General features: G+C 34.0%; 1 protein-coding gene and 1 pseudogene across 1 annotated transcript; one reads left to right on the forward strand and one right to left on the reverse strand.

The window, feature by feature from the left end:
* Positions 1-4,744: 4,744 nt before the first annotated feature.
* Positions 4,745-25,063, reverse strand: LOC125268174 (zinc finger protein 271-like). Its single transcript, XM_048190264.1, has 4 exons — positions 25,040-25,063; positions 22,129-22,980; positions 21,595-21,747; positions 4,745-6,535 (listed from the first exon to the last, which is right to left on the reverse strand). The coding sequence occupies exons 1-4, from the start codon at positions 25,061-25,063 to the stop codon at positions 5,831-5,833; spliced, it is 1,734 nt and encodes a 577-aa protein (XP_048046221.1). The 3' UTR covers positions 4,745-5,830.
* Positions 16,550-19,397, forward strand: LOC125269185 (annotated as a pseudogene).
* Positions 25,064-26,217: the final 1,154 nt, after the last annotated feature.

Below are 26,217 nucleotides of genomic sequence, written 5' to 3' on the forward strand. Positions count from 1 at the left end.
CACAAATATTTTGGTTTATTTTAATTTGGCTAAGAGGACATGCTGTGACGTTTAGGTGGGTGTGTGATATTGACAAAAAATGATATTTATTTTTTTTTATAATTTTTTATGGGGGTTGTGTCTAGAAGGGATACAGCAACGGCGGAAGTGAGGCACAATTTCACAATAAAATAATAGTAAATTAAATTGGCTACTTATCAGATTGTGTTTATTAACGACTACACCTACCTCAACCCTAAACAATAATGCAAATACAGTAATTAAATGACCGCATATTAATTTTGTGCATGCCCATTGTCCGTAGCTGTTTCCCTAGTCTTTACTGTTTATGTGCTATTGGCTGGTTTAGGTCTGCCAGAGATAAATAAATATGACACTACAACCAACAGTAGGTTAATGAGTGATGCATTAAATCATTCATTCAAATGATTGAGTGAGTGATTGACTGTCTTTATAAATGAATGAAAGGATGTATCATTGAATCATTGATTCAAATGATTCATTCAAAACGGCTGATTCGTTTAAGAAACTGAGCAAATGACTGCCTGTATCTCACTGTGCATACTGTCATATTAATAAATGTGCATATTAATATTAATTACTATTTAGGGCAGATAGGGTGTTTTTCATGAAAATGGCATTTTTTTTTTTTTTTACCTAGACCCATACATTTTGTTAATATTCAATTTATCTTGTTAAAATGGTCTACTGGCTCAGTCTGAACATGTGAAACAATGATTGTTAAATGAAACAACAATATTGTTGATTATTAATTCAAAGGGTTTTTTTGTTTCAAAACACTACAAACCATTCTTTTTTCTTTTTTTTTTTAAATTGTTGGTTTGTGTCTTTTTAAAAAAACAAAACAAAACAAAAAACAAGAGAACGTGCAACATGTGGCATCAGGGACTCATACTATATATTAATATAAATCAAATAAATGCAAATGCATGAAATAAAATATCAGCCAAATAAAATAAATAGTAACAATATTTAGTAATAATAATAAATAGTAAAAATTTTTGTTGTTTTTTTGTGATTTTCTTTGTCCAGTTGGCGTTTTCTACCCCCAGGTGTAGGTCTCACTGGCTCATCCGGGCCATCAAAAGTGTTATTAGCAGTTTAAAGTTTAAAGCACTAATTTCCATAGTTTAAAGCACTCATTTTGAAGACTGAGCACAAACAAACTTCCCTCGCTTCAGAGAATCGCCATGTTAGATTACATCGAACATTCACCAAATTCTGATTGGTTGAGACATATCGCATTTGACTAAAAACAGGTTCGGCGCTTATAGCGGTTTGGAAAGAAACTGCATCTTGCAGTACATTTTAAATGGAAAGTAGTACATTTTAAAAGGAAATATTGCGATGTGGCATGAAACATTGATGGAACAGCGAATAGTAAGTAGAATTGAAGTCAGTAGAATGAAACATGTAGTGTAACTATCACCTTAATGATTATAAAAGTTTTTAGAAAAATTAATATCAATCCAAAAGTTGGTGCCAAATTTATGGCAATACTGCATAATATTTAATGTTAAATATTTACTTTAGTTGATTGTCTCATTGATCAAATATTTTAATAGTTCTCTACAGAAACATGGGATTTGTCAGTAATGTTTTAAAAATAGATAAAGGTAGATCATTCATGAAAAGTTTAAAATAATTTATAAAAATGCGTAAAAAATATGCAAAAAGTGTCCTTTCACTTCATATTTCTCTCTTTGATGTATTTTGATGTACTGAAAATGTAATTAAACTTCTTCTTAAAATTCTTTCATTTCAGTCCTGAAGAGAGCGAGTAGAAATAAGAACTGAGTGAAGTGGAGGAGAAACATCATGTCAAACCTGGAGAAAAACCTTTGAGTCGCTCAAAGGATAAAAATACATTTTTAAAGAAAAGAAGAAATTATCATTATCAGAAATTAATGACAGATGTAATTACATGTAGGTGTTTTTAAAATATAAGTACAATGTAGAAATGTATATACACAATAAGTGCAGTGTATCAAATGATTAATTTAAATGTAAGAACATAAGGCCACTTAATATAAAGTGGGTCCCCATTTTTTGGTGTAGGGACTGATGTAGTCAAGAGAATTAAGAATATTATTTTGGTAAATTCTTTCTTTTGTGTGTGGGGGCGCATGTTTTTGTGATATATCAGGACACAAATGTGTATAATGACATGGGTGTGACATAGGTATTTCAAGGAGAGGGTGACTTATGAGGACATTACCCATGTCCCCACAGTGTGCCCAGTGTCCTGTGATGGTTAGGTTTAGGGGTAGGGGTAGTGTAGGGGGAGAGAAAATACGGTTTGTACAGTATAAAAACCATTACGCCTATGAAATGTCCCCACATTTCACAAAAACAAATGTGTGTGTGTGTGTGTGTGTTAACCTTGTGCTTGGGGAAAAGATCAACATCAAGATAAATGAGGATGAATTTGTGGATGAACTTAGAGACACTGATGGAGAAGAAGTAGGGTGTCCTGAATATTATAGTAAAACTGAACAATACACTAAGTATGAACATATAAATTTAAATACATATGATTCTATAGATTACAGGGCTAATGAGTTCAGAAGTGACATAGATCCGGATAACAATTTCTATAACAGCACAAAACTCAATTGTGAATACTATACAGATGAGCAATTCAAGTGTGTCAAAATGAATAGTGCTTTTTCAATAATACACTTTAATAGCAGGTGTTTGTACAAAAACTATAGTAGTATTAAAGAATATCTGAGCCAGTTTAATAAATTTTGTGTTATTGCAGTTTCTGAGACATGGTTAAATGCTGAGAAGGGCTGTGATGTAGAAATGGAAGGATATGAGCAGTTTACATTAAATAGGACTAATAAAAAGGGTGGGGGAGTTGCATTGTAAGACAGCAAATTGAGATCTACTATGATAAATGATAATTCTACCACCAACGATGGTGTTTTGGAGTGTCTATCAGTTGAAATTGTAGTTAAAGATTCAATAAATGTAATTGTAAGTTGATTGTCTGGAGCCCCTGAATCATGTCTGAACATATTTAATCAAAAAGTAGATACACTGTTTAAACATATAAATAAGGTGCATACTGTGTGTGGTGACTTTAATATTAATCATTTAAACCCCAACCATTGTCAGAAAACTGCTGATTTCATCACAACTATGTATAGCAATATTTTTTTCCACTTATCCTTAAACCAACTAGAATTACAATTGACACGGCTACATTAATAGATAATATATTCACAAACCTACTGGAAAGCCAAATTACAGCTGGAATTCTTATTAATGATATTAGTGCTCATCTTTCTGTTTTTAGTATATTTCATGAACTTCTACAAAAGGATGATAAACTTACAATAGATACTTATGCATTAAAAAGACACAGAACACCTGAAGCCATCGCTGCCCTCAAAGAGGACCTGTGTGAGCTGTCGTGGGACGAGGTTTATGCTACAGAAGACCCTGATCAGGCTTATGATGCCTTCTTGTCTATACTAATCAAATTCTATGACAAGCACTGTCTACTCAAAAAGTCCCCTACTAAACATAAAAACAGGCCAGATAAGCCATGGATTACTAAGGGCATAGCGAATGCATGTAAAAAGAAAAATCATCTCTATAGATTATATATGAAACATAGAACCAAAGAGACAGAATATAGATATAAAACGTATAAAAATAAATTGATAAATATAATCAGATTAAACAGGAAGAACTATTATCATAACAAATTGGAACAGTACCAGAGTAACATCCAAGAGATTTGGAAAGTAGTGAATACTGTAATCAAGAATGGGCCTAAAAAAGCAGAATTCCACAATTACTATGTTAAAGATAATTTTATTATAAAAGGAAATTACAAATGCTTTTAACAATTTCTTCATTAGTGTAGGACCATACTTTGTCCAACAAAATCATTGAACCAAAAGATACAAATGGAATAAATGAACAACTCATTAAAGCTAATCTAAACTCCTTATTTATAAATGGTGTAGATGAAAATGAAATAATTGAAACTGTAGGAAAATTCAAAAATAAAAGATCAACTGACTGTTCCGGTTTAGACATGAGGCTAGTAAAAGACATCATAAAATGCATAGTTACACCACTCACACACATCTGTAATCAGTCCTTTCTTACTGGTACCTTTCCTCATAAAATGAAAATTGCAAAAATACCCATCTTCAAAAGTGGAGACAAACACCAGTTCACCAATTATAGACCCATCTCACTACTCTCACAGTTTTCAAAAATGTTAGAAAAATTGTTTGTGGTAAGGCTTGACAAATTTCTAGAAAAAAATAAATTGCTAAATCATCACCAATATGGATTCAGGTCTAACAGGTCTACTTCGATGGCAGTCATGGGACTGGTGGAGAAAGCAAGCAATATACAGTGGGGTATTTATAGATCTCAGTAAGGCCTTTGACACCATTGACCATGCATTGCTATGGAAAAAAATGGAAAGATATGGTGTCAGAGGAACTGCATATGCATGGCTGAAAAGTTATTTAAGTGACAGGCTACAATATGTACAAAGGAATAACGTAAATTCTGGAAGAAAAAAAATTACACACAGAGTCCCACAAGGCTCGGTATTAGGACCCAAATTATTCATAATGTACATAAATGATGTCTGCGAGGTTTTACAAAATCTAGATTGTATTCTGTTTGCTGACGATACCAGCCTGTACCGCTCAGGAACAGATCTGGAGCAACTCCTGAATACTGTTGAAAATGAGATAAGGATATTTAAAAAATGTTTGACATAAACAAACTCTCAGTGAACTTAAGTAAAACTAAATATATTATATTCGGCAATAGGAAAATTAAAAAAGAAGTCAAAATTAAAATAAATGATATAGAAATTGAAAAGGTATCTGCCAATAAATTCTTGGGGATCTGTATTGATGAACATTTGAATTGGAAAATGCATATAAACTTCATAAAGATGAAAAATGCTAAAACTATTGCTATAATGTGTAAAATGAAAAACTTTGAAAATCAACAGTCATTGTTTTTATTGTACAATTCTCTCATTCTGCCATACCTTTATTATTGTGTAGAAATTTGGGGGAATAATTACAAATCAAATATGAATCCAATCTATTTACTCCAAAAGTAGGCTATTAGAATTGTAAATCAGGACAAATATTTTGCATCAACAAATCCCTTATTTATAAAATTAAATACATTGAAAATACATGACCTTGTTGACCTAAATACAGCAGTTGTGATCCACAAGGCATACGACCATCAGCTCCCTCACAGTCTCCAGATGTTCAAGCTCAGAGAGAGTCAGTATAACCTCAGAGGAATAGGCATTTTTCAAAAAAACAATGTGAGAACAAATAAAAAAAGGAAATATATTAGCGTTTGACGGGTAAATATGTGGAATAGTCTAGATGAGAAATTAAAAGGGTGTTATACAGCAAAACTATTGTAAAAAATGTACAAATCTAATGTCATTGAAAGATATAAAGGATTAGTATTATAAAAAAAAACAAATAAATGATTAGTAAATAGGATTATTATTATTACAAATGTGTGAACCAATGGGAAGATGATTAACCTTATTTAATTCTGTTTTAACTTCTGTTTTTGGTAATATAAAGTATATTATGTATGACTTTGTTTTCTTCTTGATATACTGTTTTATGGTAAGAGGACTAGGCATAATAAGTTCAGACTTCAGCCTTGACCCTTTTGGTCTTTGTCCTTGTCTTTGATATGTTGAAGGATTGTATAATTTAATTTAAAAGTTTTTTTTTTTTTTTTTTGATGGATGGACGGATGACCGAATAAACTAAATGAACTAAAACTAAAAACACGTGTGCAGCTTTTCTCCAGTGTGGATCCTCTTGTGTTTTATCAGATGTCCAGACTGCCTGAATCTCTTGTCACAGTGTGAACACTTGTAAGGTTTTTCTCCAGTGTGAATTCTCTGGTGTCGTTCTAAATTGGTCGCTGTAGTAAAAGTCTTCTCACACTCAAAGCACATGTACTCTCTCACACCAGTGTGTGTTTTCTGATGTTCATGTAAATACTGCAGCAGTGAAAAACTCTTTCCACACACAGAACATGAATGTGGCTTCTCCTTCGTATGAACTCTCAGGTGTTTCTTCAGGGCTGATGACCCAATAAATGTTTTTCCACATTGACCACATGTGAACGGCTTCTCTCCGGTGTGGATCATCATGTGTGCTTTAAGGTGTTGTGATCGCGTGAAGCTATTCCCACATTGATCGCATGTGTGTGGCTTCTCTCCAGTGTGAACTCTCATGTGACCCTTAAGATGTACTTTTCGTATGAAGCTCTTCCCACATTGATCACATGTGAACGGCTTTTCTCCGGTGTGGATCATCATGTGATCTTTAAGGTGTGCAAATTGACTGAAACTCTTCCCACATTGATCACATGCGTGTGGCTTCTCTCCGGTGTGAACTCTCATGTGACGCTCAAGATATTGTTTTACTGAGAAACTCTTTCCACACTGATCACATGTGAACGGCTTCACTCCAGTGTGAATTCTCATGTGACGCTCAAGACTTTGTTTTGCTGTGAAACTCTTTCCACACTGAGTGCAGGTTGTAGATTTCTCAGCTCTTCTTTTCTTTAAAAATGTCTTTTTAGTCTTTGAGCGACTCAAAGGTTTTTCTCCAGGTTTGTCATGATGTTTCTCCTCCACTTCACTCAGTTCTTCACTCTCCTCCTTCACTTCCATCAGCTCTGAAATGAAAGAAAAAAGGTGTCATTTAATTTTCAGTACATCAAAATAAAATAAATAAAAAGGTCATAAAATTGAGACTTGATGTGATAGACAACTGCTATAAAACATTCTGATCATTTTTTTGCATTTGTATTTTCAGAAATTAATTACATTAAAATTAATCAACCAATTGTAAATAGCCACCTGTCGTCCCAACAACTCAATCTAGCAGTCTGGGTGAAGGTATAATGTGTGGGGTTTTTTTAGCGCTCCTGTGAAGTTCACCTTATTTTTAGAATTTAGTCTCAATTTTACTTTAGCTCTACGCTTAATCTGACTCCAATATCTAATGGTTATTAAATTTTGATTTACTAAATTAAGACAATCAGCACTGAATGAAGGTCTTCTGGACACAGAATTTCCCAAATAGCTGCTCTGCCACCTTCCCTTAAATAATTCTTAATAATTCTTTATAAATAATATTAAGAAAAAATAAAGAAAACATTGCTCTGAAATATAGTATTCCCCATTCATTTCCTATGGTGCAAACTTTTGTCTGTTAAGTTTATTTTTTTTAACCATTTGACAATGTATAATCAACTCCATTCGATTTGTGTGTGTGGTGTGTTTGTGTTCAGGTGGCAAAGTAGCCAAGGATTAAGGCATCTGAGAACCGCTCAGATTAAGGAAATTGTTATTTTTGTTTTTAAATTGTCCATATTTGTCCTAATAAAAGGGTCCTTGTGACCCTTTACAAACATGAAAGGGGAAAGATAAATTGACAAGAAACATTGTATGTGGTCTACAGACATTCTTAGTGAACTTTCAGTGTCTTGAATCAGGGGGAGAGGAAGGGATGAGGGATGAGGGAGGGATGAGGGAGAGGAAGGGATGAGGGATGAGGGAGGGGTGCACAGATAATAGAGGAGAAAAGAGTCCTGTGTTCTTTACTCAATTATTATATTTAAAACATTAGAGCATGTTTCTGTAGTGAGAACTATTAAATATATTTGATCAATCACAAAAATATCTAATGTGATATTAACAGCATTATTTTGACATCAACATTTAGACTGATATTTGATTTATTTTCCTAAAACTGTGTAATTATTAAGGGCCGGTCACACTAGACTTTCCTTCCACTGACTTCCATTCATACACATGTGAATGTGATCAAGTGAAGTTTGCAGTAAAGTCGAGTAGATTGAATATGTACACTGTTAGCGATTTCTGTAAATACCACAGTATTTTACTGTAATATGAACTGTATTTTACTGTAAAACAGATATACAGTATGTTACTGTATTTTAAAGTTGCATTATGGGAAATATCCCATTGGCGCCAATAAAATACAGTATTTTTCATTTACTGTAAACTGAAATACAGTAAAAACAAATGAGCGCGAAAACTGACCAATCACAGAGAGGCTTATGTTTCTGCTTGGAGAAAGAAGAAAAGGAAGACAGCGATGCAAGAACCTGGCAGCTGCAAAGGTCTGTACAAATATTCCTGCTTTTTCTTAACATAATTTGTATTTTTGGTTTAACTAAAAAAAAAAATAAAAAAAAGAACAAAATATGCAGCCACGTGAAGTCACGTCACACTTAACGGTGTAAAGAGAGAGCCTTGTGACACTCGTCTGGGAAACTCGTTTTAGTTTGACGAAAACTTAACTTCTGTGTAACTTTTCTGGGTAAAAATGAATATTTCTCTTTTCTTTCCTTTTTAAAGCACGTTTCACCATCGAAGTATGAACATTAACTGGTTTCTGTCTTGGGTTTGACTCGACTACGTTGGGAGCAGGTGAGTGTTCATTTTAACTGTGACGAGCTTTTGTCGTTTCGTTGTGATTTTTAATTGCTATATAATCGTTTGGCTTTAACTTATTGCCCCATATGAATGTACAGCATGCATTTATTGCTAGAGTAAAACCCGCAATATTAGTATGCAAACACTGTGGCGTCTTTGTGGAGACATTATACGCCGTTATTAATCATGCCAAAAAGCACAAAAACATGGCGAACTCCAGTTTTTCGTGTGCAGTTTCTTAATGGCCATGCTCGTTCCAAAGCCTCTCCGCACTACGTCGCACATGTAGTGCAAACACAGCAAGCCCACAAAAATAACAGATCTGAACAACACGATCTGAATTGTAAATGCGGTGTTGTTGATGGCTGTACATTTGTGTCGACTAACGTTAAATTCGCCAGTATCTGTGGACGCCTAAAATGGCACATTCGAGGTGGTAAAAGTTGAATGTCCGACTGCTGGCAGTAATAAGTATTTTACAGTTAAGTCACCATTTTCAGCACACCTCAGAAGAAAGCATAAATATGATTTTGAGATCTATCTGTGCAGTTAAAAATTAAACTTCTGTTATTAATACATGACTTTTGTTCAGAAATTAAGATATTTTTAATATCTTATCATTTTTGTCCAGCCACTTAAAGTCCACTCAACCAAAATATTCCAGTTCAAATAGTGCATAAAGACATATTAAAAAGCAATCCATATGATTTTAGACTTTTATTCACATATAAACATTTGTCATCCAAATACATAGCACATAAATACAGTATACAGATTCTCAAATTTGAGAATCAATTATGTGTCTTACTAAACCTCTCAATCATATGGATTATTTTTACAATGCCTTTATTCACTGACACTAAAAAACTTTGGTTGACTGGATAGACAAAAATGAAAAGAGAAGAATATTAATTAATTTGTGTTCTGTAAATGAATCAAAGTCTTATGGGTTTGTAACAAAATAATGGTAGATGATGACATAATTTTCATTTTTGTCTTAATGTTTAAAACGTTTTTACACATCAAATGATTTAATGAATTCTTTCTTTTATGTAAAGGTTCATTGTGATGATTAACCCCGACAGCAAGTTCTCCTCAAAGTTCCAGTTCAGCAAAAGAAGAGGGAAGATGGTGCAAAGGAAGAACTCTGGCCTGAACCCTCATGTATCCTCCTGTATTAAAGGGTTTGTTCACCCAAAAATTTAAATGATCTCATAATTTACTCACCCTCAAGCCATTAGTTGTATATAACTTTCTTCTTTCAGCCAAATACAAACAGAGTTATATTAAAAAATATCTTGGCTCTTCAAAGCTTTATAATGGGTTTAAATGGTACCATGGTTTTTGAAGCCCAAAAAAGCACATCCATCCATCATAAAAGTAATCCACATGGCTCCTGTTGGTCAATAAAGACCTTCTGAAGGGAATTGATGGGTTTTTGTAAGAAAAATATCCATGTTTATAACTTTACACACTTTAATAACTAGCTTCCAGTAACGTCCGTACGTGAGTAGTTTTGTTCTTTCGTCTGTGCTTCCGCGTTCGCCAATATGTCATGCGTCAGGTCAGAGTTCACTCTTCCACCAGAATCGACTTGTGTATGACTGTTACCCAAGGCCAGTCATAGCTTAAAAAGTTATAAATATTTATATTTTTCTAACAAAAACGTATGGCTTTGCTTCAGAAGGCCTTTATTAACCCCCTGGAGTCGTATGGATTTATTTTATGATAGATGAATGCACTTTTTGGGCATCAAAAAACAAGGTACCAATTACTCTGATTATAAAGCCTATAGAGCCAGGATATTTTTTTAATATAACTCCATATATGTTTGGTTGAAACAAAGTCATATACACCTAGGATGGCTTGATTATATTGAGTAAATTATGGGATTATTTTCAACCCTTTAAGGAGTTTCTGGTTTTCATCTGGCAAAACGATTAAATTTGAAATTTCTGTCATTAATTAGTCACCCTTATGTTATTCCACACCCATAAGACCTTTTTTCATCTTCAGAACACAAATTAAGATATTTTTATCTTATCTACAAGGTTTCTCTCCCTCCAGTGACTGCTACTCAACAACCACAGTGACTCAGTGGTTTAACATCAGTTTTATGAAGCGACGCAACTGCTTTGCGCAAATAAACAAAAATTACCACTTTATTTTCAAAATAATATTATTCAAAGCACGTTCACGGAACTACATCAGCTCTCGACTCAACACGCATGCCTCATGATGCTCTCTTTGGTAGTCGCGTAGCTGTCAATGTATGAACAGCAAGCTCTCAGATTTATTCAAAAAGATCTTAATTTGTGTTCCGAATATGAACGAAGGTCACACGGGTTTGGAACAACATAAGAGGGAGTAAATGATGAGAGAATTTTCCCTTTTGGCTGAACTAACCCTTTAAGCTATAAGAGCAAACACATTCCACTGTGGAGAGTTATTTTAAATTTGTAAGTTTTTAAGATTGTTCTTATGACTGAATTTGTTCATTAATTGTTTTAAAATACTGTAATATTAAAATTTTATGTATAAATGTTACTGCAGGCTTGGGAATATCAGAGTTTGTGAAGAAAACTGAAAGTTCAATCTGCAAGAATATTAAAATGTTATTTCAAGTATTACAGTTGAACAATTAAAAACAAAATTATAAACATTATACAGTTGTCATTGTCTTTTTATTATTTAATGAGACCTGTTAAAATGCAGTAATTTACAATTTGTACAGCTTTATAGTAAATAGAAACAGTGGACAATGAATTACAGGACATTTTACAGTGTAAAGTTATATTTTTTTGATTGTATTAAAATATATTTATAGAGAAAAGACCCTAAAATTATTGTATTATTTACAGCAAAAAATACTATACTGTAAATATGTTTACAGCAAGTTAAATGGTACTGTAAATACATTTACAGCAATTTAAATGGTACTGTAAATATGAATACAGTATTTTTGCTGTAATTTAATTTACAGTAAGTTACTGGCGAACTGCTGCCAGTAAGTTACTGTAAATTCTACAGGAAATTTTTTACAGTGTATTATTTGTTATTTATGTTTTAATTTCGCGGAGTGTGACATCATATCATGGTCGTTTCAGCGTCTGTAGAAAGTTCACATGCTCAAAGTCTAGACTGACTGCATCTTTAAATGTGTTATTATCAGTGTCCTTCATGATTCACTCAACCCTGTTACTTCTGACATGATTTTCCTCCTTTCAAAAACACCCAGGAAGTGACATCATCTTTCTACAGTATGATGGGAGGACAAGAAAATAATCTCAATCCATTGTCTCAGTTTTACACAAATTAATGACTGCATTCATCAACCCTGTTACCAAAGTTACTGTAAGAAGAGATTTTGCTCAAGTTACACTTACAACCCTGTCAGCCATTCTGGAAAGTTCATTTACTTCATACATTTTGGTGTTTACAGTTTATTCCTAAAAATAACAATGTTGTAAACTATATTGAAAATGCCTAAATTCTGGAAACACTCTTGCAAACTGTGAAGCAGATATTGAAATAATGTGAAATAAATATTTAGTTTGAACTGATGTTGATAATCATTGTGAAAGTTTCTCAAACTTCCCTTTACTGAGCTTTTGTGAGAAAAGGTCATTATGTCTCATTTCATAGTTCAACTGTTTCTCTAAATGTGCAGAAGTGCTTGAATCTTTCTATCATGAATGTTGTTCAGCATCATGAATGAATGAAGAATAAACACCAACCTCTTTGTTCTTCGGTATCTTCAGTGTGTTTCATTCTGCAGGGTTCTGGATCACTCATGTTCTCACTGTCCTCTTTAATAAACTCAGTCTTTGCAGATTTCAGCTCTTCTGATGCTCTGATGCTCGTCTGATGGGAATATTCCAGCATTTATTGATGAACTGCTGTGGGAGGAGCTTCACTGATGGTGTGCATGATGTGGGAGGGGCTTCATTGACAGTGACTCTGTAGTGGGCGGGGCTTCATTGGCTGAACTGCAGATTGGTTGGAGGAGCTGATCTGCCAAAATCAGTTACTGTGTTTGTTTTTATAGGGTTAAAGACCAGATATCAAATTTTAGCATCTGCATTAAATTAAATGTACAAAAGCGAATTTAAATAGAAAACCCATTAAATGCAAGTGTCTATTTTAATATTTCAAATTACTTTTGTGAAAACATGTTTTAATGTTCCATCATCATTTAGTGTAACAGATATATTTATGTACAAATGAAACAACAGTTATTTTGACCTGTACTTAATAAAGTGTATAAAATAATAAGAGATCATACTAAATTTAATTATATTTTAAATGATTAAAACATTCTTGCTGATAAATGGATGAAATCTAGTGGTTTGAAGGAAAGTGGCAAAGAATAAAGATTTAAAATGACAATTAAAGAGTATTTTGGGCTGCACTGTGATCCTTAAATACAGTGTTTGAATGTCAGAAAACGATTCTTGTTCTAAATATACCTGACAAATTGTTTTCTTTCTTTCTTTCTTTCTTTCTTTCTTTCTTTCTTTCTTTCTTTCTTTCTTTCTTTCAAACTTTTTTTTTGCTATATTAACCCCTTTTGTATTTCACCCTCAATCTAATTGCATTAATCATTCATATTCGTCTATTGAAAAGCAACTGATTCTAAACATTTTATTTCTAATTCTAACTGTATTCTGTTTCTTCATTAAAATAATTGCAGATATCTAGAAAAGTAGTAAAGAACAGTAAGAAAAACAGTTGAAAGCATAAAGACTGAAATAAGCAGACATAAACACCATCAAATCAACTCAGTCTGTTGACAGCAATGAAATGAGCTTTAAGTGTTAATTTACAGCAGATCTGAAGACATCAGCATAATAAATGAGGTGAAAACAGGAACTATTGACATGAAATAAAGAGTGTTTTCAGCAGTTTCTCTGTTAATATTGATGACTATCAACACTCATTCAACAAGACATTCAGATCATCTCACTTTATTCTGAGTGTTTGCTGTTAGAAACTGATTATTTGAGTCAGGATATATGAGAAAAGACTATAAAACTGCTCTATTGAAAGACAATACTGATATTTCTCACAATATGACACATATAAAACATAATACAAAAACATTATTGACACTCATCTTCATCAACCTCTACAGCTAAATAACTACAGCACATAATATGTCCATATGAATCTAAATATAGTCTGAATGTATGATAACTGCATTAATATTAATATTATTCAATAAAGTAATTAAATCCTTAACATGTTGCAGTTTTGTATAGCAGAAACTGACAATAATAATAAAAAAACTTTAAAAAATAAAGAGCAGCACAAAGCAATATTTGCAAAGCAATAACTTTCCAGTATCAATCTGTTCATATTTATCTCTATTAACATTGAAGTATAGATTTAAAATATCTCATGGCTCATTATAGGCTCATTGTAAAGTATTTAGCAGGATCATATATTTTAATAATATGAGTCATTCAGTAACAGTTCTTCTCACTCCAAACACTGAAATAATGGTGAGTTGTGACTTCAGCAGTTTCAGTGTTTTTGTGTTGTCAGTCTCTGTTTGGTTAGAGTCTCTAGGGTCATTCCATGGTCCCTGTTTCTCCTTTTAACACTTCCAGAATCCAGCTGGACACTGTAGGATTTCAAGTCGATGGGCTTCACCACTGTGCTCTTTCTCCAGATCTTATGAGGCTCAAATGCTTGTATTCTCACAGTCACCTTGTTTTAGTGTGTCTGAGTCTTTATCTGATCTGTTAAAGTATGTTTGTTTCAGTTGTTGGAGGCTGGTTTTCTTGGTAGTCGTGTCTTAGTGCCACTGTTGCTGGTTTTTCTGTGGTCACTATTCTGTCTATTGCAAGAATGTTCTCGTAACTCACTTTGATTAACTTAGAAATGCTGTGAGACCTTGAGAAGAATCTGGGAAACTTCTTACATCAATCAAGAAGATTAGAAGCTTAAAACACTGATATGTCAGAAATATTAACATATCTTTCAATTTGTAGGTTTGTTTAAAAAAAAAAAAAAAAAAGTTTATTCATAATGAAAATTTTGAAAAATGCAATGTGGAAATGGCACCCGTTTCATAGAATGACTCTACCGTTGGCGGCCGATGACGTCACAGCTCGCGCGCGCCTTCCTCTCATTCAGTTTCAGCGGCGAGTCTTCTGAGGAGAGTCGAGCAGTTCACGGTATTTCTCATATTTACACGATCATCAAACACATTTTATACAGTTTGATCAAGCGACAGGCTCATTTCTGTGTTGTTTTCATCGAGCACAGCGATACTTGTGTGTCTTTTCTGTCGTCTTCCTGCTGAAATAAACATTTAGTGCAGCATGTGAGGAAATATGTTGAATTCATTCAGACCTGAGCGACTTTGTGTTCGTTTGTGTGATTGTTTCGATGTTTTATAGTGATAATAACTGTTACTGAATGTCAAAGTTTGAGATCTGTGAGGAAAATATGATGAATTCATTCAGACCTGAGCGATTTTGTGTTCGTTTGTGTGATTGTTTCATGTTTTATAGTGATAATACTTTACTATAGTTACTGAAAATAATGAATTTTGTGTCGTTTGTTATTGTTTCATGTTTTATAGTGAAAACTGCTAATGAGTGTCAAAGTTTGAGATCTGTGAGGAAAATATGATGAATTCATTCAGACCTGAGCGATTTTGTGTTCGTTTGTGTGATTGTTTCGATCTCTAGTTTTGCTGCTGCCATTTTATTTCTACTCTTTTAACAGATTTGGACTTTATTTCAACTTTATCACTTTACATTATTAAAACACTGGAACAGAAAGTGCTAAATACATTGACCCTATAGCTAATGAGCCACATAAGATATTTTAAAATGATAAATAAATGTATAAAAGTTGCCGGAAAGACTCTGGAAGAAACATTAAATTGCTTTTTGGTGCTGTTTAAAGTTTTTCCATCTAATTACATTAATGCATTATATATAGTTACTAGAAAATCAAATTATTCATATGAATGTTATGCTGCTGTAGTTATATATCTTGTAATGGTGCCATTGGTGTTTGTTTTGTATTTTTGGAGTTTTATCCATGTCATATTGTGATAAATAGTATCCTCCTTACACTGATAATCAGTTTCTAACAGCAAACAATCAGAATAAAGTGAGATGATCTGAATGTCTTGTTGAATGACTGTTGATAGTCATCAATATTAACAGAGAAACTGCTGAAAACACTCTTTATTTCATGTCAATAGTTCCTGTTTTCACCTCATTTATTATGCTGATGTCTTCAGATCTGCTGTAAATTGACACTTAAAGCTCATTTCATTGCTGTCAACAGAATAATGTTTGAATTTAGAAATAAAATGTTCTGAATTAGCATCAGTTGTTTTACGAAAGACTGATATAAATTCTTATTGTAATTAGTTTATGGGTGTAATACAAAAAGGGGTTTAATATATATAAAAAACAAAAAAACTTGTCAGTACTCAGTGCAAGAATCATTTGCTGACATTCAAACACTGAATTTAATGGCCACAGTGCAGCCCAAAATACTCTTTAATTGTCATTTTAAATCTTTATACTTTATATAGTGTATAGTTATACACTATGCTTCAAACCACTAAGTTTTAATCATATAAAATTTAACTAAATGTAGTTCTTTTATTATTTTATGTATTTTATAAAGTACAGGTAAAAAATAACTGTTGTTTCCTTTTTACATTAAATACATCTGTTACACAAAATGATGATGCAACATTAAATCATTTTGTTTTTAAAAACAAAAATTGTTCGAAACATTAAAATACACTTGCATTTAACTGGTTTTCTTTGTTAAATCATTTTTTTTACATTTAATTGATTTTGGCAGATAAGCTCCTCCCATATCACACACATCAATGAAGCTCCTCCCATATCACACACATCAATGAAGCTCCTCCCACAGCAGTTCCTCAATAAATGCAGGAATATTCCCATCAGACCAGCATCAGAGCATCAGGAAGAGCTGAAATCTGCAAAGACTGAGTTTATTAAAGAGGACAGTGAGAACATGAGTGATCCAGAACCCTGCAGAATGAAACACACTGAAGATACTGAAGAACAAAGAGGTTGGTGTTTATACTTTATTCATTCATGATGCTGAACAACATTCACGATAGAAACAAACATTGTAACTGTCAACACCAAAATGTTTGAAGTAAATGAACTTTCCAGAATGGCTGACAGGGTTGTAAGTGTAACTTGAGCAAAATCTCTTCTTACAGTAACTTTGGTAACAGGGTTGATGAATGCAGTCATTCATTTGTGTAAAACTGATACAATGGATTGAGATTATTTGCTTGTCCTCCCATCATGTGCTAGAAAGAGCCCAGATGATGTCACTTCCTGGGGCCAGTTGCATAAACTTAATCACTATATTAAGACTGTGTTTTAAGAACTAGTTTGACCAACTTGCAGTTAACCAATAGGTAATCAATGTTATTTTTTCCAATTCAAATTACACAGATCTACCTTTTTATGTAACAGACTTTAAAAAATTAGAACCACTCTTCAAGAAAAACATTAGTGTCTTAACTTTTAAGAAATCCTGTTTTTGAAAGGAGGAAAATCATGTCAGAAGTAACAGGGTTGAGTGAATCATGTAGGACACTGATAATAACACATTTAAAGATGCAGTCAGTCTAGACTTTGAGCATGTGAACTTTCTACAGACGCTGAAACGGTCATGATATGATGTCACACTCCGTGAATCTCTTTTAAAACATAAATAACAAATAATAATCTTTCAAAAATGTAAAAATATACAATCTAAAACTGCAAACCGCTGGATTGTGTTGTTGAGATGACCGGTGAGTCTGAACAATTGGAAGATTAATGTTAAAGTTTCAGGGACATATGCAATTAATTTATGAAAATGGAAATGCATCAAAATGATCGGGATATAGGGATATATGCTCAATTTTATGACTATTTTATTTTATGACTATTTTATTTTATTTTATTTTGATGTACTGAAAATCAAATGACTTTTTTTTTTTCCCCCTTTCATTTCAGAACTGATGGAAGAGAGTGAGGATCTGAGTGAAGTGGAGGAGGAACATCATGACAAACCTGGAGAAAAACCTTTGAGTCGCTCAAAGACTAAAAAGACATTTATAAAGAAAAGAAGAGCCAAGAAATCTGCAACCTGCACTCAGTGTGGAAAGAGTTTCACAAAGAAATCTTGTCTAGAGCTTCACATGAGAGTTCATACTGGAGAGAAGCCATTCACATGTGATCAGTGTGGGAAGAGATTCTCACAAAAAGTCCATCTTGATGTTCACATGACAGTTCACACAGGAGAGAAGCCACACACATGTGATCAATGTGGGAAGAGTTTCAGTCAATCATAAACCCTTAAAGACCACATGAAGATCCACACTGGAGAGAAGCCGTTCACTTGTGATCAGTGTGGGAAGATTTTCAGACACTCATCAACTCTTAGAGAACACATGAGGATCCATACCGGAGCGAGACTGTTCACATGTGATCAATGTGGGAAGAGTTTCAATCAGTCATCATACCTTAAAAAACACATGATGATCCATACTGGAGAGAAGCCGTTCACATGTGATCAGTGTGGGAAGAGTTTCACCCGATCACAAAACCTTAAAGACCACATGAGGATCCACACCGGAGCGAGACCGTTCACATGTGATCAATGTGACAAAACATTTCTTCTGGAATCAGCTCTGAAGAAACACCTGAGAGTACATATGAAGGAGAAGCCACATTCATGCTCTGTGTGTGGAAAGAGTTTTTCACTGCTGAAATATTTACATGCACATCAGAAAACGCACACTGCTGTGAGAGAGTACATGTGCTTTGAGTGTGAGAAGACTTTTACTGCAGCAAACAGTTTAAAACTGCACCAGAGAATTCACACTGGAGAAAAACCTTACATGTGTTCACACTGTGACAAGAGATTCAGTCGGTCAGAACATCTGAAAACACACGAGATGATCCACACTGGAGAAAAACCTTACAAATGTTCACACTGTGACATGAGATTCAATCAGTCAGCAAATCTGAAAAGACATGAGATGATCCACAGCAGTGAGAAGCCGCATGTATGATCAGTGTGGAAAGAGTTTCACTATTAAAGGTGACCTGAAGATAGACATGAAGATCCATGCAGTGGAGAAACCACATCACCACAGTCTGAAAAGAGACTCAGCCAAATCTCTCCTCTCCACCTATAGTTGGCGCTGTTGTGCTGTGTCTGCTGTTGAATTATCCAGGTTGTGGATGAGGAGCGACCCCTGATATGATTGTGTACATACAGTAGTACATAGTTCAGTGCTATATAAATGCTGCATTCATTCATTTATTCATAATTAGCCGTTTCTCAATATGCGTTCTTGTCTGTTCTTGTGAAATTCATCAGTTGCTGCCCAAGTTCTGATCCAATTCAAAGTTCACATCTAGCCAAAGAAAATTTCAAATCCCCGGATGTGTTCTTGATCCGCCCCTTTTATCAAGTCTTACCTCTGCTAGTCCTTCTGATGATTGCCACTGGCTCTGATGTCTCTGAAGTGGTTAAACATGAGATATAATTCATCTTTTGTATATATAACAGGCGATCTTTGGTCTCATGAATCTATAATTTGTTGAAGTGAAAGTGAAATTTCACAACGTTACCGTTGTAGCCTACTGGAGCGCTGACTTTGTACATTTGACTGAATTGTTTGCTTTATTCTTATTGTAGCTTCTTGCCTTACTTATACTTTTCTAATGGTTATTATTGATCATTAAAACTTACAAAAAGAAACAGTGTTGTTTTGTTTGCAGACTATATGCACATATTTGGTTATAAATATACATGGAGTGAAGATAATCAATGAATGTGTTGCCTAAACTACATGCATGGCTATTAAAATGTTTAAGATTTTTTAAATGAAAACAAAAAAGAGTGGTGTTTTATAGCATATTTCCCTTTATGAAATTCCAATTTCACATATCAGAAACAATTCTTACTAGTAAAAATTATGTTATGGAATTTTTGATATCAATAATTGATACTAGTAAAAATGTCACTCACATCAGGCAGCTATTCCTTTTAAATGCTTCCTTATTAATAGCATTGCTGCATCATAATCAATCTAGCATTGTTTTAATAAAGTTTTTAAGTTTTCATAGACAGGTTTTCGTGTCATATTTTTATTTTTAACACTCATTTTTCTAACAGTCTTCAGATATTTTCATTGTCTCCATCAAACCTATTAATGATCGGAATGAAAAATTGCCAGAAATGCCCATCCCTATTCTCTAATCGCAGACGGCTCACTTGCTCAACACAACCCAGCATTACAATATTCCATAATTCCAGCCAATCAGAGATGAGGCTGCTGAATTCTGATTGGCTGGCTTGACAATCAATCACAAGACTCCCTGCATCACCAACAGAGTAAGGGAAAATACATGGTGGAAGAGACGTTTGTTCAATGGCTTGAAGACTATCAAAGTCCCTTTAAGACTATTTTCAAGCTCAAATGTCTACCGCTCAAAGTAGCTTATTTTTAATCAAAATCATATATCATTACATAATGGCATGTCCCAGTGTTTCCTACACCTCAATTAAATGGTAAGTTAGTTCTAACTTCTTACTGAACTGCAGGTTATGCAATTAGTGGAATTTAAAAGTGACTGAGCTGGGGTCTCTAACAAAACTTGCCTCAGGATATTTAAAAATAAAACCTATAAAATAAACAGAAATGCAATGTAATAACAAAAAAGTAATTATCAAAATACTTAATACTAAAAAACGAAGCTTCAGATGAGACAGATCACATGGTTATAGTAAAACTAATCAAGGTCTGATACAGTGCTTCACTGTTCACTTTTTGATAAAAGCTTCAAAGCTTTGGTGTTAAACGTCACATCAATAACTTGTATTATGTTTGTTTCAATAAATGTTCACTGTGCTTGGATTCTACTCTCATTCTCTGAAACAGCCACTGTTACAAATAGATCAAACTCTGTGTTGAAGTGAATCTTCAGCGTGATGATTGTGAATGTGTTTTTCAGTGAGGAATGAAACTGCAGGTGAGTTTCAGCTGATAAACTTTTGTCTAATTCACTAAGAAAACACTGATTCAGATCTGATTCAGACTCACTTCAGTTTGAATGTGAACAGGCATTTGTTTCTGTCATATTGTCTGATATTTGTCATCATTGTATGTTTAAACATGTTCTGAATGAAGTGACTTGTCTCTCCAGCTCTCAGGTCAAACATTACAATATTTCATTCCGATATTGATTTATCATTGTTATAGATCAGCATATTTGATATTTGATCACTTGTCACTTCATATAGAGTTTTTTTTTTTAAATGAGTACAGTTATGACTCATTTACACACTTAACAAAACAATATTTTATGTTTGTTTGTGAAACATAGACATTTTTATTTTCTTACTCTTGACCTCCACTGAGAAGAATTACAGTGTAACTTGAATGTCATATTCCATGTTTTTATTTCAGACATTTCAGAGACCAGCTCAGTGATCCGGATTCTTTTGATGGGCAGAAATGGTTCTGGGAAAAGCTCATCAGGAGGAAGCTCTATACTTGTTGAAACAAGGTTTAAAGAGCTTGTGTGATGGTAAAAAAAAAGATTGGAGAGAAACAGGTGCATGTGATTAACTGGATCCAGATCAACTGGATCCAGATCTGAATAAAGAGAAGCTGGAGATGATGAAAGAGCAGCTGGTCTCTGGATGTTCAGCAGGTCTCAGTTCAGTTCTGTTCACTGTTCCTCTAGAGGAACCTGTGGGAAATGAGGAAGAGATCCTGGATTTCATAAAGTGTTTATTTGCTCCTGAAGTTCAGCTGGAGGATCTGTTGACTGAATGTGGAGGAAGATTTTACTGTTTCAATATCAAGAGTAAATACATCATTCAGGTACAAGAAATACTGCAGAAGATTAAAGGACATTTTGGGACATTTATCTTGGAACGAATGAAGAGGACAGAGACAATTGTAGGTTGTTTTATTATTGTGAATGTTGTAAATAACATTAATAACAGAAACATCTGGAAGTTTGTTAGTTTGTCACACTGATCTTAATGGAAGAATCCATACAGTCTGTTTTAACAGTGATTTGATCATTCTGTTGTAGTTTCTGGAGAGTCTCCAGCTGAAGATCCAGATTCATCAGGTTCCTGAGAGGAAAGATCAGGTCAGGCTGATGCAGCTGGGAAAGCAGGATCTGGGAAGGGGCCACTGGAAACACCATAATCGGAAGAAATGTGTTTGAATCTTCAGTCGGTTCAAGAAATTACAGGTAAATGTTACAAAGAAAATCCAAATGAAACACTTTAAATACTGGTTTATTACATCTCATAATAATGAGAATAATATTATAATGGTAAATAATAAATAATAAACACTTCTAATAATGATGATATATTTTCCAAGCAGATACTAAGCAACCACAAAACTGTCCTGCTGCTTATTGTGGCTGTAATGAAACTACTTTGTTGTTCAGCACATAAAGATGAACTGCTTATCATGATCTCAGACTGTGGTGATGTGGTTTCTCCACTGCATGGATCTTCATGTGTATCTTCAGGTGACTTTTAAAAGAGAAACTCTTTCCACACTGATCACACATGTGCGGCTTCTCTCCAGTGTGGATCATCTCATGTGTTTTCAGATTTATTGTCTGACTGAATCTCTTGTCACAGTGTGAACACTTGTTAGGTTTCTCTCCAGTGTGGATCATCTCATGTGTTTTCAGAGATGATGACCGACTAAATCTCTTGTCACAATGTGAACACTTGTAAGGTTTTTCTCCAGTGTGGATCCTCTCATGAGTTTTCAGGTGTGATGACTGATTGAATCTCTTGTCACAGTGTGAACACTTGTAAGGATTTTCTCCAGTGTGAATCCTTTCATGTGTTTTCAGATGTGATGACTGACTAAATCTCTTGTCACAGTAAGAACACTTGTAAGGTTTTTCTCCAGTGTGGATCATCTCATGTTTTTTTAGATCAGTTGACAGACTGAATCTCTTGTCACAGTGTGAACACTTGTAAGGTTTTTCTCCAGTGTGAATTCTCTGGTGCAGTTTTAAATCGCTCCCTGTAGTAAAAGTCTTCTCACACTCAAAACACATGTACTCTTTCACACCAGTGTGTGTTTTCCGATGTCTATGTAAATTTTGCAGCTGTGAAAAACTCTTTCCACACACAGAACATGAATGTGGCTTCTCCTTTGTATGAACTTTCAGGTGTCTCTTCAGATTTGATGCCCAGAGAAATGTTTTGCCACATTGATCACAAGTGAACGGCTTCTCACCGGTGTGGATCATCATGTGATTCTCAAGACTTTGTGTGTATGTGAAACTCTTCCCGCACAGATCACATGAGAACGGCTTCTCTCCAGTATGAACTCTCATGTGAACATCAAGACTTTGTTTGGTTGAGAAACTCTTTCCACACTGAGTGCAGGTTGAAAATTTCTCCGCTGTTTTTTTCTTTACAAATGTCTTTTTAGTCTTTGAGTAACTCAAAGGTTTTTCTCCAGGTTTGTCATGATGTTCCTCCTCCACTTCACTCAGTTCTTCACTCTCCTCGCTCTCTTCCATCAGGTCTGAAGTGAAAAGGCATAAATTGAGCCTTCATGTACCAAAGTAGACAACTGCTATAAAATATTCTGATCACTTTGATGCCATTTTATCAATTAATTACATATCTCTGAAACTTAGCATGAATGAGGTACACTAATCTTCAATTATTAGAATTAAAAACATTATAGACAAATCACCATGTTTCTATAGTGAGAACTATTACTAATAGCTATAAATCAGCTTTTTCCTAAGTCAAGTTTTCAACGCTGTGAGCCAATCTGGAAAATTCATTTACTTGATACAGTTTATGGTTTATACCTTTTTTTGTCTAAAATTTTGGTTACATTGTTGCAAATTTTGAACCAGATATAAAATAAATGTAAAATAAAACATTTAAAATACTCTATATTTTGACCTGATGTTGACAATCAATATGAACATTTCTCAAATATCACTTTACTGACCATTTGTTGAAAATTAGATTAACTGCATATCTAAATTTGCAGAAGTGCTTGAATCTTTTTATAAACACCAACCTCTTTGTTCTTCAGTATCTTCAGTGTGTTTCATTCTGCAGGGTTCTGGATCACTCATGTTCTCACTGTCCTCTTTAATAAACTCAGTCTTTGCAGATTTCAGCTCTTCCTGATGCTCTGATGCTCATCTGATGGGAATATTCCAACATTTATTGGGGAACTGCTGTGGGAGGAGCTTCACTGATGATGTGAGTGATGTAGGAGGAGCTTCACTGATGATGTGAGTGATGTGGGTGGAGGTTCACTTATGATGTGAGTGATGTGGGAGGAGCTGATCTGCCAAAATAAAAAATATATCAGTTACTTAGTTTTTATTTTTATTGAGCAACCGAATAAAAATAATGTAAATTCTTCCAAGTATAATGATAAGAAAAACAGTTCTTATCATTAGACAGAAACAAATATACATATTAGTAGTCAACAAATTCCCTCAATCTGTTGAAAGCAAAATTAGCTTTAAGTGTCAATTTACAGCAGATCTGAAGACATCAGCATAATAAATGAGGTGAAAACAGGAACTATTGACATGAAATAAAGAGTGTTTTCAGCAGTTTCACTGTTAATATAGATGATCCTCAGACTATCAACACTCATTCAACAAGACATTCAGATCATTAGCAGATAATCTTACTTCATTCTAAATGTTTGCTGTTAGAAACTGATTATTTGAGTCAGGATATGTGAGATTAGACCATAATCTGTTATTTCTCATAATTTGACATGGAAAATAACAGAAAAACAAACATTAATGACAGTCTTCTTCATCAACCACTGCTTAATAACTATGAATTAACTATAACTATGAAACATGGTATGATTTTATAATAACAACATTCATTGTGATAAAGGCAAGACAATTTTATTTGTATAGCACATTTCATACACTATGGTAATTAAAAGTGCTTTACATAATGAAGAACCAAATACATAATAATAATAAAGAAGTAGAAATAAAAGTAAAGAAAAATAAATAATAGTAAAAACAGATAATTTCGCCACCTGGATGGAAGAGCTAGGAAGTTTCAGGGCATTTTTTTTGTTGTCCATCAGAGCGGATCTAAATCACATGTCAGGACCACTGTCTAGCTCTACCTATTGAAGCACTTTGAACTGATACACAAAGTTTCATTGCCCCCTTTTGCCAAGAAATCTCAAACTGTGCCACACAGTCCCAGTCCCCCTTTTGGAGATATCTTAACTATGCAATGCAGTTCAAATTCCCCTTTGAAAAGAGTCTTGACTGTAATCCAGAGATGCACAATGAACCATGCACAATAGCATAAATTTTCCCCTTTGGAAAGTTCCCCAACCAACGTGTTTTGATTTCCGGAATGTGTTAATCATGTTGTCTTTGCAAGTGATTGCAATTCCCCTTAGAAACCCCCTCCAAGTACCACAGAGTCAGATAGCCCGGCCATCATGGTTTGTCTCCTTATCCAAATTTCTCAAATGCTTTCTTCCTTATTCTCCCAGCTCTTTCAGACAGACAGCAAATTTTAATAAAGTAATTCGATTTTTAACATGTAACACACCCTACTGGAAAGATCTTACTTAGAGAAGAACTGATATTGTTTTCAATACTTGTTGTCAATACTGGAATTTCTCTAATTAAACTTGCATTCAAAACAAAACAATAAATTGGAGTATAAAAGAGTGCAAATTCATAAATAAAATGCATGGTCAAATGGAGAACATAAATAACATGGGAGTCGAATTTTGCATAAAGATTAGCATTCATAGTAAACTACAGTTTTAAATGGTTTATGTGTTGTTAAATTGTTACAAGTTCTCCCAGTCTAGGTTGGGAAACTGTAACGTGATTAAATTAAACCAAAAGGGAGAAATGTAAATTGAAAAACTTGGAGGATTCCCTTTAGTCCTCTGCCCCGGAAATGTGAATCGAGGCAGGAAAAATGGTCAAAGAAAATGGAAACAAATAATCTTCAGGAGACGGACTAGTCAAAACAACAAACAAAAGGATTACTTACTATTGCCCTTTCTCTAGCTCAGCATTCCTGTTCAATTCAGCAATGGCAGAATCTCAGATTTTGAGCAGTTAATGGAATATCCTGATCTTTTACCAAAATGGCTTAACAGATTATGAACTGACAAATGTGATGAAGATGAGTTTGTGATATATAAAAGAATGTTGTCCGGATTCAAACTTATTTTATGATGGTGATGTTTTGATTGGATTCCATATATGTTATGTTATTGTTGTATTGTAGCTACCAAGAGTTTAATGAAAAGCGCAACAAGTAGCAGTGATAGTGGGCAGCCTTGTCTGGTACCTCTTTTTAAGTAAAATTGATTTGATGTAAAGGACCATTCTACCCTATCAAATGCCTTTTCTGCATCTAAAGATACAATCATAAATGGTGGTATGTGTGTTGGATGAATTGTTATAGAAATCAACTATATTTATAAACCTTCTATTATTTTCTGAGGATTGTGTCCCTTTAATGAAGCCAGTCTGGTCAGGGTGTATCAAGATTTATATCACAGATTGTAGTTTTACCACCAGTGGTTTACTAATTATTTTAAATCAACATTAATTAATGATTTTGGACAG

This window comes from Megalobrama amblycephala, linkage group LG5 (genome assembly GCF_018812025.1).
Source record: "Megalobrama amblycephala isolate DHTTF-2021 linkage group LG5, ASM1881202v1, whole genome shotgun sequence".
NCBI lineage: Eukaryota > Metazoa > Chordata > Actinopteri > Cypriniformes > Xenocyprididae > Megalobrama > Megalobrama amblycephala.